The sequence below is a fragment of the Choloepus didactylus genome, chromosome 11 (assembly GCF_015220235.1).
Source record: "Choloepus didactylus isolate mChoDid1 chromosome 11, mChoDid1.pri, whole genome shotgun sequence".
Taxonomy (NCBI): Eukaryota; Metazoa; Chordata; class Mammalia; order Pilosa; family Megalonychidae; genus Choloepus; species Choloepus didactylus.
Window position 1 is genome coordinate 2131377 of NC_051317.1, and position 15187 is coordinate 2146563.

The window sequence follows — 15187 nt, forward strand, 5'->3', positions numbered from 1 at the left end:
CAAAAGAGCAAACAAACGTGCAAAAGAGAAAACATGTAAAATACAGTAACAGAATGGTTTATGGAGGTTGGGGGAAAAAGTGATGTATGTAGGTCAAGGAGTCAGGGGTGACTACTTAGATGAGATTTGTGATGGTCATTGAATGATGGAGAGGACAGAACAGAGTCCCTCTAAGAGACACAAGTGCATTCTAGCCCCAGGAATGTCATGAGCAAAGGCAGGTGGGTGGCAATGCCATGGAGTCTGTGGGGATAGCAAGGACAACAGTTTGGCTCCAGAGCCACAGGGACAAAGAGGAGGCGAGGTGGAATGGCAAGGGTAATACCATATTTGAGGTCCCCAGTCTCTGGAAGGATTGATGCTAGTTGTCATGAGAAACAGAGAGTTGTGTATTCTGAACAAGAGAGGGTGCGTTTGCAGCAGTGTTGTAGAGTGGGGAGTTTGAGAGTCCATGTGCCTTTATACAGCCCTTTGCTGGGACTCACAGCTGGCCCATTGGGATTAGTGACTGTGCCCACGATCCTTCTTGCCTTATGTCTCCGCACATGGTAGGAAAAATGAAAACTCACTTTTACTGAGCATGCATCATTTGCCAGGCACATGGATTAACTAATCTTCACAATAGCCTTTTGAGGAAGGAGCTCTTTTATCACCACCGAGCTGACCTAACAAACAATCCCAAATTTGCAATGTTGGTCTTCTAATGAATGGCAAAATCATTTGGCCTCACTGAACTGTATTTGTCTTTTGAGGAGCAGGGAAAATAACCCTTCCCCTGCCAACTTCACCAGTTTGCTGTGAGGATAAACGAGCTAAGGATGTGGATGTGCCTTGCAGGTCACACTGTAAACAAGTGAGATTGTATTGCTTTTAAGAAGGTGGCCATTGCAAAGCAGAGCCGAAAAGAAGGCTGAGCTTTGGATCAGACAGGTTTGAGGTAGAATCCATTTTCTGCAACCCTTGGCCAGTTAAGAACCCTTTCTGATCATCATGTCTCCATCTGCAAAATGGGGAATTAAATCCTTGAAGGATTGGTAGGAGAATTAAATGACAAATTGTGTGACTCTTTCAGGCACATAGTTGATTTTGTCATTACTATTATAGCAACCACTTTCAGGCTCATCAGAATCTATTTTATGCTAAGTCTATGAGGAGAGTCTCAGATCACAGTGTCCTTAGATGATGATTTGTATTAAGGAAATTTAAACCAATTAGCAAATATATTTATTATGAGGAGGAATAACTACCAAAGAAACAGAAACACTTTTATTATTAAGGAATGTATTTCTTTTAGGAATTGTGTTTTGACAACAAGTTAATATCTTGTATTTTTTTCTCCCCTTTACCAGGAGGAAGATGATGGTATGTTCAGAAAAGCCTTCTTATTACTTATGACTCATTCCTTCATTTTTCTGCTCTGGCATTCAGATGGAATTATTTAGTACAGGAACCCTATAAAATCAATTATAATTGTTAAATTAATATTAGGTTGACATATGTCAGTTGATATACTGGATAGCTATAATCAAATTGAATTATTTGGTTGTATTACTGAAAACCACTCTTAACTTTGTGTGTAAGAGCACAGATTACTTAATTGTATGAGAAAATTAAACATCACTTGCATGGTTTGATAGAAAAATGCCTGATGTTTATGCCTGTATCACAGTGGATAAAGAACCACTAACGGCAGATCAATGAGATAGCATAGAATTTTGGCTTTTGTGAAAGAAAACAACATAAAACTTGTGACTCATTTCAGAAATTCACAAGGTTTACAGAGGACAATTTTCTGCCAAGTTGGCCTTTTGAAACTTAAAAAATAAAATAAATGTGCATTATACAGAATTAAATAGAATGGCAGTATTTCAAAATGAATTGCAAGGTGGGAAATCATCTAGGAAAACCTTGGGAGTGGGTTTTTTCTAATTACATCTGATCTTTTGCATTTTTCTATCTCCCTTTAGATTAGCCTTTCCCGACTGGGGTCCTTTGAGGGGCAGTTCTGGAATGTTCCTTGGTGACACTTGGGATTGTGGATCTTGAAACTCCCCCTTTTTTTCTTTTCTACAGTGCATCAAAGACCTTTGCCCCAGCCAGGGTTGCCCCCCATGAGTTCCAATACTTTCCCTTCGAGATCTACCAAACCAAGCCCCAAGCATTCCTTCCCTTCGCCTCACATGTCGGGAGCATTCTCAGAAAGGTTTGTGGAAATATTGCTAAGTTCTAACTTCACAGCATACCTGTGGTTGGGTCTACCCTACACTAAGCTAATGACATAGTTTGAGGAAGTAAGAAATGAGTCAGTTGGTCATGGGTCGGAACATTTGGGACCGTAAGAAATAAAACCAAGTAGAGAATTGAGAACATCATGAGTTAATCCATTGCTGTCCTTCCAGTCTCTCCCTTGACAGAATGAATCCTTTGGAAAGAAATGGAAAATGTTTTTACCTTGTGATTAAAAAAAAAAAAAAAAAAAAAAAAAAGTGATCACCCCTTAAGAAACCCAGTTAACAAAAGTACTTGGAGATCATCCTGCGATTTGGATCAGAAGACAGAGAAAATGTGCCTAGATTCTTAGCAGATTCTAGAAATTCATTGCATAGGCCTGTCTCTTGCAGTCTGTATTCTCAATATCTCAAGATAAGGTTGTCCAGAGGCAGAGACACAAATAGAAGAAAGGCTTGGATCTTTCCTCCCAAAAGCAAGTCTCCAGACCGCCTCCTGGTGTCTCCAAGGCCTCCAGCCCTATGGGCTTACCCTCTCCTTTAATATTGAAAGGGAGGGCCCAAGTCCCCACCCTACCTTTTGTAGAAAACCCAACTCTCAGCAACCCTTCCTTAACCCTTGCTGAATATCTGGGAGGATTCTCAGCATCTTGCATTTCCTCTAGGTGCCCTAGCTCTCATTGCATCTCAATTTTCTATCTCTCGGCTGTTTTCCTTCTTCTGCCATGTCTGCTATTTCCTCATGAGTCTTCTTCCCATCCCTCCCCTTTGTTATTGCAAAATACCAATCACATGAGGCTGCTGTGCAGAGCACACTTTTACTGAAGGTTTTAGCTCATAGATGGGGGCATTACTGCTCAGCCCGAAGCAAACAGCATTTCTGGGCTCCCCACAGGCCCTCTCTTCTGCACCCCAGTCCCTGCAAGTGCTTTTACTCTCCAATCTAGTCCTCTCGATGTGTCCCCCCATCCTACCCTCTCCTTGCAGATCATCAGCTCCAGGAGAACTCACTATTAACAAGCAGTGCCCCATTAATATGCTTTTTTAATCGAAAGCAAAATCCTCTCTCCAGAGGACTTCTGCCATTCCCCAAACTCAAAGATCTCAAACTGCAGCCAGCATTCTAAAATATTTTTTTTTAATGTTCTTTACACATATTTTTTTCCTTATTCTTTTGGCTCATGTAGCTCTTTAGACTTGGGGGTGGCCCATCTTGGTACAGTAGCGAAATTCATCTGCTACGATCCTTTCCATCTTTTCCCAGCTCCCTAGATTTCAGTAAAAAGTAATAAGAAAGCAAGCAGCATTTGCAGCCTGGCAGCCCTAAAGCTGCTTCCCAATTTAAAATCTGTTCTCTTTCTGTCTCCACAGTAACAGCAATTTTCCACAGAGCGCCTCCCTGCCGCCGTACTTCTCTCAAGGTTTGTACTTGGGATTCCAGTTATCTAATCTGGTCAACGCACCTTTACGGCCAGGTTCCCAACCTGCCCCAAAGTCTTTGGGCAAGGGGTTTCTCAGCATCTGTCTTCCTCATAGAACACTTAATTCAATGCCTATAATGCTCCAAGCACTATTGGATGGAAAGGCTGCTATATAACCCACACATGCACACACTTCACCAGGATGCCAGCTCTAATCTTCCCAGACAGAGCTTTTCCTGCTATTTCTGTACAGAGCTCAGAATAGTGCTTGGCTTTCTGTGTAGTTTCAGGTTTTCAAGATGAGGCGGCCCTTGGGTTGTAAGTTAAAGAAGGTGGATTCTAAACCTTAACCTGCAAAAGAATCCCCTGGGAGCATATTTGAAATACAGATTAAGTGAACCCAACCCCACAGATTCTCATTCAACAAGACTGGGATGCCTGCACGTTTAATACATACCTCCTCTGTGGGTCCATAATTGTCATTTCTGTCAAGGTTAAGGACACTGTTCAGGTTTGCTAATGCTACTGTTTTGCAAAACACCAGAAACGGACTGGCTTTTTATAAAGGGGGTTTATTTGGTTACAAAGTTACAGTCTTAAGGCCATAAAGTGTCTGAGTAAGGCATCAACAATAGGGTGCCTTCACTGGAGAAAGTTCATTGGCATCCAGAAAACCTCTGTTAGCCGGGAAGGCACGTGGCTGGTGCCTGCTTGCTCCCAGGTTGCGTTTCAAAATGGTGTTCTCCAAAATGTCTGCATCAGCTTCCAACAGCCACCTTCAAAATGTCTGGCTCAGCTGCAGCTTCCTGAAGTCCTTCTACTTCTGAGCTTTTATAGTGCTCCAGTAAACTAATCAAGGCCCACACTGAATGGGCGGGGCCATGCCTCCATGGAAATTATCTAATCAGAGTTATCACCTGCAGTTGGGTAGGTCACATCTCCATGGAAACAACCTCATTCAAAGATTCCAACCTAATCAACACTAATACGTTGCCCCCCACAAGACTGCATCAAAGAACATGGCTTTTTCTGGGGGACACAATATATACAAACCCGTACAGACACTGTTACCAAAAGTAGCACCTTTCAAAATTGCATACATACTTTTTTGAAGATGTTTTATGAATGACTATTGATTCAACTCAGAAATAAGATTTAATACTGACTCCTTTTAGAGCAGTGTTCTTGAACTTCAATGTGCATACAAATCACCTCTGGACTGTATGAAACTGCAGATTCCAGTTCAGTAGGTTTGAGATGGGCCCTCATATTCCCAGCTGATGCTGGTCCACGGGCCACTTTGAGCAGCAGCAATCTTATAGGGCAGGACTAGATTGTGTTTATTTTTTATCCTCACAGGCTTGCAAGTAACCAGTACTTGGTAACCACTTTTAAACTGCTCGTTGCATGACCATGTGTTGAATGGCTGTGGAAAAGTTATCCAACTCTTGTAGATTTCTACCAAATTGGCCTGGTGTTGTCAGAGTTTCTGACTTTTTTTAACAAAAGCCATAAATATAGCTTTTAATGTAAACTCACCCCAAATTTTAAATGTTGACTCAAAGTTTTAAAAAAGTAAGCTTTGAGGAACAAACAAAACACTTTTTTGCAGTCTTGTCCATCTGCAAGAAACACCAGTGTGAGTGTGATATATACAGCATTAGGAAATTTGAATTATAGCCCAAGAGTAAATAGCACTTGTTCAGGATCACGTCTCTTGCATTCAGTTGGAGACATCACACCATAAGTGTGAGAGCTACTAAATTCTCAGTATTTCCTAAGCATTGGAGGATACAGTGTCCTTGATCACCATATGGCGCCCATGCCCCCCCACCCTCAGTTTTCCACAGTCCCTGCAATTCCCTGAGCTTTGGGAACCCACATTTGTGTTACCTGCCTGGCCCCTTGTAGGTGTCTGAGTTCCAGATACCTCGCTTACAGCAATATTTCCCAAAGCAAGTTCCATAGATACCTGATTTTATGGGTTGGTGATGGGAATTAGTAATACAAATAATTGATTCATTATAATTGGAATAATATATTATTTAAAATTCACCTCTTTTCCTCAAGACTGCCAGGACACCTGTCCCTCAGTCTGCTCCAAAGTGAGGAGGGTAAGGGTTGTGTTGTATCTTCCCCAAAAATCTATCACAACTCCCTTAAGGATCTAGAAATTAATGGTGGTAGGTGGCTGCAGTAAAAAATATATGTGTTTAAATGGCTGCTCGTGTCTTGTGACTCGTGACATTCTGGTGCTGGCTTACAGGTGCAGAAGCAGAAGGAGAGTAATTCCTCAACTCTAATATGGCCATGCCATAGAGACCTTGGTTCTATTACTCTCCTATAGTGTTAGATTTCACTTAGTCATTCAACAAACCCTCTGAAAGTGCTTGCTATGTCGGATGGCCATGGGGATGGTCTATTTAGGCATTGGGAGCCTGGAGAACGAAGGCAGTGGCAGATCGGGGTAGTCTCATGCTTAGTTGGAAACAAAGAAGGGTCATCTTAAATAATCCTGGGGACAGGGCTCTGGAGACTTCAGGGCTTCCCAGATAATATGCCTCCCCTCAATGACATGTGGCAGTCAAGAGTTTGCCACTTGTGGCTTATTGTAAACGCAGTAACAACCTGGGGAGACCCATCGGGGGTGGTCATTAATATGTGTGGGCCCGGGTGATTCAAAGTGCCTTGGTGATTCCTATTTAGTCACAGTGATGTTTGGGAACCACAAGTTCAAGTCTTGGACCTGCCTCTAAATAGCACATGATTTGTTTAGCCTCTCTAAGCCTCAGTCTTCTCACATGCAAAATGCAGATAGTATCTATCTTGCAGTGTCGCCTTGAGGATTCAAGTTAATGTACACAAAGTGCTCATTACTCAAGGCGTCACATAGTAGGGCTCAATGAGCCAATGAATGGCAGATGACGGATTAAGAGAACATCCAGTTAACAGCATTTTTTTAGTTTTTTTTTTAAGAGTTGTTCTGGCACATAGAGAGCAGCCTTGGCACTTACAAGTCAACACAGTCGAGCCTTACCTGCGATTAGAAAACACATTCTCAGAAGGCGGGGCAAGATGGCAGACTGGTGAGCTGTATGTTTTAGTTACTCCTCCAGGAAAGTAGGTAGAAAGCCAGGAACTGCGTGGACTGGACACCACAGAGCAATCTGACTTTGGGCATACTTCATACAACACTCATGAAAACGTGGAACTGCTGAGATCAGCGAAATCTGTAAGTTTTTGCGGCCAGGGGACCCGCGCCCATCCCTGCCAGGCTCAGTCCCGGGGGAGGAGGGGCTGTCAGCTCCGGGAAGGAGAAGGGAGAACTGCAGTGGCTGCTCTTATCGGAAACTCATTCTACTGATACAGACTCCAACCACAGATAGACTGAGACCAGACACCAGAGAATCTGAGAGCAGCCAGCCCAGCAGAAAGGAGACAGGCATAGAAAAAAAACAACACGAAAAACTCCAAAATAAAAGCGGAGGATTTTTGGAGTTCTGGTGAACATAGAAAGGGGAAGGGCCCTGAGGCGCATATGCAAATCAAGAAGAAAAGCTGATCTCTCTGCCCTGTGGACCTGGTAGCTTTGTCTCTTAGCATTTCAATAACCCATTAGATCTCCGAGGAGGGTCCGTTTTTTTTTTTTTTTTTTTTAATCCTTTTTTCTTTTTCTAAAACAATTACTCTAAGAAGCCCAATACAGAAAGCTTCAAAGACTTACTATTTGGGCAGGTCAAGTCAAGAGCAGAACTAGGAGAGCTCTGAGACAAAACGCAATAATCCAGTGGCTGAGAAAATTCACTAAACACCACAACTTCCCAAGAAAAGGGGGGTGTCCACCCACAGCCATCATCCTGGTGGACAGGAAACACTCCTGCCCATCGCCAGCCCCATAGCCCAGAACTGCCCCAGACAACCCAGTGTGACGGAAGTGCTTCAAATAACAGACACACACCACAAAACTGGGTGTGGACATTAGCCTTCCCTGCAACCTCAGCTGATAGTCCCAGAGTTGGGAAGGTAGAGCAGTGTGAATTAACAAAGCCCCATTCAGCCATCATTTCAGCAGACTGGGAGCCTCCCTACACAGCCCAGCAGCCCAGAACTGCCCTGGGGGGACGGCACTCACCTGTGACATAGCACAGTCATCCCTCAACAGAGGACCCGGGGTGCACGGCCTGGAAGAGGGGCCCACTTGCAAGTCTCAGGAGCCATACGCCAATACCAAGGACTTGTGGGTCAGTGGCAGAGACAAACTGTGGCAGGACTGAACTGAAGGATTAGACTATTGCAGCAGCTTTAAAACTCTAGGATCACCAGGGAGATTTGATTGTTAGAGCCACCCCCCCCCTCCCTGACTGCCCAGAAACACGCCCCATATACAGGGCAGGCAACACCAACTACCAGGCAAGCTCGGTACACCAATTGGACCCCACAAGACTCACTCCCCCACTCACCAAAAAGGCTAAGCAGGGGAGAACTGGCTTGTGGAGAACAAGTGGCTCGTGGATGCCACCTGCTGGTTAGTTAGAGAAAGTGTACTCCACGAAGCTGTAGATCTGATAAATTAGAGATAAGGACTTCAATTGGTCTACAAATCCTAAAAGAACCCTATCAAGTTCAGCAAATGCCACGAGGCCAAAAACAACAGAAAATTATAAAGCATATGAAAAAACCAGACGATATGGATAACCCAAGCCCAAGCATCCAAATCAAAAGACCAGAGGAGACACAGCACCTAGAGCAGCTACTCAAAGAGCTAAAGATGAACAATGAGACCATAGTACGGGATATGAAGGAAATCAAGAAGACTCTAGAAGAGCATAAAGAAGGCATTGCAAGACTAAATAAAAAAATGGATGATCTTATGGAAATTAAAGAAACTGTTGACCAAATTAAAAAGATTCTGGACACTCATAGTACAAGACTAGAGGAAGCTGAACAACGAATCAGTGACCTGGAAGATTACAGAATGGAAAATGAAAGCATAAAAGAAAGAATGGGGAAAAAAATTGAAAAACTCGAAATGGACCTCAGGGATATGATAGATAATATGAAACGTCCAAATATAAGACTCATTGGTGTCCCAGAAGGGGAAGAAAAGGGTAAAGGTCTAGGAAGAGTATTCAAAGAAATTGTTGGGGAAAACTTCCCAAATCTTCAAAACAACATAAATACACAAATCATAAATGCTCAGCGAACCCCAAATAGAATAAATCCAAATAAACCCACTCCGAGACATATACTGATCACACTGTCAAACACAGAAGAGAAGGAGCAAGTTCTGAAAGCAGCAAGAGAAAAGCAATTCACCACATACAAAGGAAACAGCATAAGACTAAGTAGTGACTACTCAGCAGCCACCATGGAGGTGAGAAGGCAGTGGCACGATATATTTAAAATTCTGAGTGAGAAAAATTTCCAGCCAAGAATACTTTATCCAGCAAAGCTCTCCTTTAAATTTGAGGGAGAGCTTAAATTTTTCACAGACAAACAAATGCTGAGAGAATTTGCTAACAAGAGACCTGCCCTACTGGAGATACTAAAGGGAGCCCTACAGACAGAGAAACAAAGACAGGACAGAGAGACTTGGAGAAAGGTTCAGTACTAAAGAGATTCGGTATGGGTACAATAAAGGATATTAATAGAGAGAGGGGAAAAATATGGCAAACATAAACCAAAGGATAAGATGGCTGATTCAAGAAATGCCTTCACGGTTTTAACGTTGAATGTAAATGGATTAAACTCCCCAATTAAAAGATATAGATTCGCAGAATGGATCAAAAAAAATGAACCATCAATATGTTGCATACAAGAGACTCATCTTAGACACAGGGACACAAAGAAACTGAAAGTGAAAGGATGGAAAAAAATATTTCATGCAAGCTACAGCCAAAAGAAAGCAGGTGTAGCAATATTAATCTCAGATAAAATAGACTTCAAATGCAGGGATGTTTTGAGAGACAAAGAAGGCCACTACATACTAATAAAAGGGGCAATTCAAAAAGAAGAAATAACAATCGTAAATGTCTATGCACCCAATCAAGGTGCCACAAAATACATGAGAGAAACACTGGCAAAACTAAAGGAAGCAATTGATGTTTCCACAATAATTGTGGGAGACTTCAACACATCACTCTCTCCTATAGATAGATCAACCAGACAGAAGACCAATAAGGAAACTGAAAACCTAAACAATCTGATAAATGAATTAGATTTAACAGACATATACAGGACATTACATGCCAAATCACCAGGATACACATACTTTTCTAGTGCTCATGGAACTTTCTCCAGAATAGATCATATGCTGGGACATAAAACAAGCCTCAATAAATTTAAAAAGATTGAAATTATTCAAAGCACATTCTCTGACCACAATGGAATACAATTAGAAGTCAATAACCATCAGAGACTTAGAAAATTCACAAATACCTGGAGGTTAAACAACACACTCCTAAACAATCAGTGGGTTAAAGAAGAAATAGCAGGAGAAATTGCTAAATATATAGAGACGAATGAAAATGAGAACACAACATACCAAAACCTATGGGATGCAGCAAAAGCAGTGCTGAGGGGGAAATTTATAGCACTAAACGCATATATTAAAAAGGAAGAAAGAGCCAAAATCAAAGAACTAATGGATCAACTGAAGAAGCTTGAAAATGAACAGCAAACCAATCCTAAACCAAGTACAAGAAAAGAAATAACAAGGATTAAAGCAGAAATAAATGACATAGAGAACAAAAAAAACAATAGAGAGGATAAATATCACCAAAAGTTGGTTCTTTGAGAAGATCAACAAGATTGACAAGCCCCTAGCTAGACTGACAAAATCAAAAAGAGAGAAGACCCATATAAACAAAATAATGAATGAAAAAGGTGACATAACTGCAGATCCTGAAGAAATTAAAAAAATTATAAGAGGATACTATGAACAACTGTATGCCAACAAACTGGATAATGTAGAGGAAATGGACAATTTCCTGGAAACATATGAACAACCTAGACTGACCAGAGAAGAAATAGAAGACCTCAACCAACCCATCACAAGCAAAGAGATCCAATCAGTCATCAAAAATCTTCCCACAAATAAATGCCCAGGGCCAGATGGCTTCACAGGGGAATTCTACCAAACTTTCCAGAAAGAACTGACACCAATCTTACTCAAACTCTTTCAAAACATTGAAGAAAATGGAACTCTACCTAACTCATTTTATGAAGCTAACATCAATCTAATACCAAAACCAGGCAAAGATGTTACAAAAAAGGAAAACTACCGGCCAATCTCCCTAATGAATATAGATGCAAAAATCCTCAACAAAATACTTGCAAATCGAATCCAAAGACACATTAAAAAAATCATACACCATGACCAAGTGGGGTTTATTCCAGGCATGCAAGGATGGTTCAACATAAGAAAATCAATCAATGTATTACAACACATTAACAAGTCAAAAGGGAAAAATCAATTGATCATCTCAATAGATGCTGAAAAAGCATTTGACAAAATCCAACATCCGTTTTTGATAAAAACACTTCAAAAGGTAGGAATTGAGGGAAACTTCCTCAACATGATAAAGAGCATATATGAAAAACCCACAGCCAGCATAGTACTCAATGGTGAGAGACTGAAAGCCTTCCCTCTAAGATCAGGAACAAGACAAGGATGCCCGCTGTCACCACTGTTATTCAACATTGTGCTGGAAGTGCTAGCCAGGGCAATCCGGCAAGACAAAGAAATAAAAGGCATCCAAATTGGAAAAGAAGAAGTAAAACTGTCATTGTTTGCAGATGATATGATCTTATATCTAGAAAACCCTGAGAAATCGACGATACACGTACTAGAGCTAATAAACAAATTTAGCAAAGTAGCGGGATACAAGGTTAATGCACATAAGTCCGTAATGTTTCTATATGCTAGAAATGAACAAACTGAAGAGACACTCAGGAAAAAGATACCATTTTCAATAGCAACTAAAAAAATCAAGTACCTAGGAATAAACTTAACCAAAGATGTAAAAGACCTATACAAAGAAAACTACATAACTCTACTAAAAGAAATAGAAGGGGACCTTAAAAGATGGAAAAATATTCCATGTTCATGGATAGGAAGACTAAATGTCATTAAGATGTCAATTCTACCCAAACTCATCTACAGATTCAATGCAATCCCAATCAAAATTCCAGCAACCTACTTTGCAGACTTGGAAAAGCTAGTTATCAAATTTATTTGGAAAGGGAAGATGCCTCGAATTGCTAAAGCCACTCTAAAAAAGAAAAACGAAGTGGGAGGACTTACACTCCCTGACTTTGAAGCTTATTATAAAGCCACAGTTGCCAAAACAGCATGGTACTGGCACAAAGATAGACATATAGATCAATGGAATCGAATTGAGAATTCGGAGATAGACCCTCAGATCTATGGCCGACTGATCTTTGATAAGGCCCCCAAAGTCACTGAACTGAGTCATAATGGTCTTTTCAACAAATGTGGCTGGGAGAGTTGGATATCCATATCCAAAAGAATGAAAGAGGACCCCTACCTCACCCCCTACACAAAAATTAACTCAAAATGGACCAAAGATCTCAATATAAAAGAAAGTACCATAAAACTCCTAGAAGATAATGTAGGAAAACATCTTCAAGACCTTGTATTAGGTGGCCACTTCCTAGACTTTACACCCAAAGCACAAGCAACAAAAGAGAAAATAGATAAATGGGAACTCCTCAAGCTTAGAAGTTTCTGCACCTCAAAGGAATTTCTCAAAAAGGTAAAGAGGCAGCCAACTCAATGGGAAAAAATTTTTGGAAACCATGTATCTGACAAAAGACTGATATCTTGCATATATAAAGAAATCCTACAACTCAATGACAATAGTACAGTCGGCCCAATTATAAAATGGGCAAAAGATATGAAAAGACAGTTCTCTGAAGAGGAAATACAAATGGCCAAGAAACACATGAAAAAATGTTCAGCTTCACTAGCTATTAGAGAGATGCAAATTAAGACCACAATGAGATACCACCTAACACCGGTTAGAATGGCTGCCATTAAACAAACAGGAAACTACAAATGCTGGAGGGGATGTGGAGAAATTGGGACTCTTATTCACTGTTGGTGGGACTGTATAATGGTTCAGCCACTCTGGAAGTCAGTCTGGCAGTTCCTTAGAAAACTAGATATAGAGTTACCATTCGATCCAGCGATTGCACTTCTCGGTATATACCCGGAAGATCGGAAAGCAGTGACACGAACAGATATCTGCACGCCAATGTTCATAGCAGCATTATTCACAATTGCCAAAAGATGGAAACAACCCAAATGTCCTTCAACAGATGAGTGGATAAATAAAATGTGGTATATACACACGATGGAATACTACGCAGCAGTAAGAAGGAACGATCTCGTGAAACATATGAGAACATGGATGAACCTTGAAGACATAATGCTAAGCGAAATAAGCCAGGCACAAAAAGAGAAATATTATATGCTACCACTAATGTGAACTTTGAAAAATGTAAAACAAATGGCTTATAATGTAGAATGTAGGGGAACTAGCAATAGAGAGCAATTAAGGAAGGGGGAACAATAATCCAAGAAGAACAGATAAGTTATTTAACGTTCTGGGGATGCCCAGGAATGACTATGGTCTGTGAATTTCTGATGGATATAGTAGGAGCAAGTTCACAGAAATGTTGCTATATTAGGTAACTTTCTTGGGGTAAAGTAGGAACATGTTGGAAGTTAAGCAGTTATCTTAGGTTAGTTGTCTTTTTCTTACTCCCTTGTTATGGTCTCTTTGAAATGTTCTTTTATTGTATGTTTGTTTTCTTTTTAACTTTTTTTTCATACAGTTGATTTAAAAAAGAAGGGAAAGTTAAAAAAAAAAAAAAAGATGTAGTGCCCCCTTGAGGAGCCTGTGGAGAATGCAGGGGTATTCGCCTACCCCACCTCCATGGTTGCTAACATGACCACAGACATAGGGGACTGGTGGTTTGATGGGTTCAGCCCTCTACCACAGGTTTTACCATTGGGAAGACGGTTGCTGCAAAGGAGAGGCTAGGCCTCCCTATGGTTGTGCCTAAGAGCCTCCTCCCGAATGCCTCTTTGTTGCTCAGATGTGGCCCTGTCTCTCTAGCTAAGCCAACTTGAAAGGTGAAATCACTGCCCTCCCCCCTACGTGGGATCAGACACCCAGGGGAGTGAATCTCCCTGGCAACGTGGAATATGACTCCCGGGGAGGAATGTAGACCCGGCATCGTGGGACGGAGAACATCTTCTTGACCAAAAGGGGGATGTGAAAGGAAATGAAATAAGCTTCAGTGGCAGAGAGAATCCAAAAGGAGCCGAGAGGTCACTCTGGTGGGCACTCTTACGCACACTTTAGACAACCCTTTTTAGGTTCTAAAGAATTGGGGTAGCTGGTGGTGGATACCTGAAACTATCAAACTACAACCCAGAACCCATGAATCTCGAAGACAGTTGTATAAAAATGTAGCTTATGAGGGGTGACAAGGGGATTGGGAAAGCCATAAGGACCACACTCCCCTTTGTCTAGTTTATGGATGGATGAGTAGAAAAATAGGGGAAGGAAACAAACAGACAAAGGTACCCAGTGTTCTTTTTTACTTCAATTGCTCTTTTTCACTCTAATTATTATTCTTGTTATTCTTGTGTGTGTGCTAATGAAGGTGTCAGGGATTGATTTGGGTGATGAATGTACAACTATGTAATGGTACTGTGAACGATCGAAAGTACGATTTGTTTTGTATGACTGCGTGGTATACGAATATATCTCAATAAAATGAAGATTAAAAAAAAAAAAAAAAAAAAGACATAATGCTGAGCAAAATAAGCCAGGCACAAAAAGAGAGATATTGTATGTTACCACTAATGTGAATTCTGTGAAAAATGTACAATGTTTTATACTGTAGAATGTAGGGGACCTAGAGATACCAATTAGTGGAGGGGGAATGATAATCTAATAAGAACAGATAAACTATGGAGGGTAATCTCAATGTTATGGGAATGCTCAGGAATGATTATGGTTTGTAAACTTTCTTGGATATAGTAAGATCAAGTTGGAAGCAATAGAGTTATTTTAGGTTTTTTTTTTTCTCTTATTCCTTTGTTTTCTTAGGGGTTGTTAATTTTCTTGGGGTATGGAAGGAACATGTTGGAAGCAATGTAGTTATTTTAGATTATTTGTTTTTCTTACTCCTCTGTTTGGACATGGTTTATTAATTTTCTTGGGGTATGGTAGGAACATATTGGAAGCAAAGTAGTTATTTTAGGTTATTTGTTTTCCTTAATCCATTGCTTTGTTTGAAATGTTGTGGGGTTTTTTTGGTTGTTGTTTGCCTGTTTGTTTTTAATTTTTTGATAAACAAAGTTAAAAAATTGAAAAAAAATCAGTAGAAAAATGGGAGTAAAAACTAAATGACAAATAGGGTGGGATGGGGGGATGGTTTGGGTATTCTTTTTTCACTTTTATTTTTTATTCTTATTCTGATTCTTTCTGATGTAAGGAA

The 15187-nt window shown here is 40.7% G+C and overlaps 1 protein-coding gene across 2 annotated transcripts in view; it reads left to right on the forward strand.

Moving 5' to 3' along the window:
• LCP2 (lymphocyte cytosolic protein 2) overlaps positions 1-15187 on the forward strand; it is a 57921-nt gene that overhangs the window by 37109 nt on the left and 5625 nt on the right. For both annotated transcript variants that reach the window (XM_037798878.1, XM_037798877.1), the window contains exons 15-17: positions 1350-1362; positions 2074-2203; positions 3600-3649. In XM_037798878.1, the coding sequence (XP_037654806.1) occupies positions 1350-1362; positions 2074-2203; positions 3600-3649 (193 nt within the window). The remainder of the gene's footprint in view (positions 1-1349; positions 1363-2073; positions 2204-3599; positions 3650-15187) is intronic.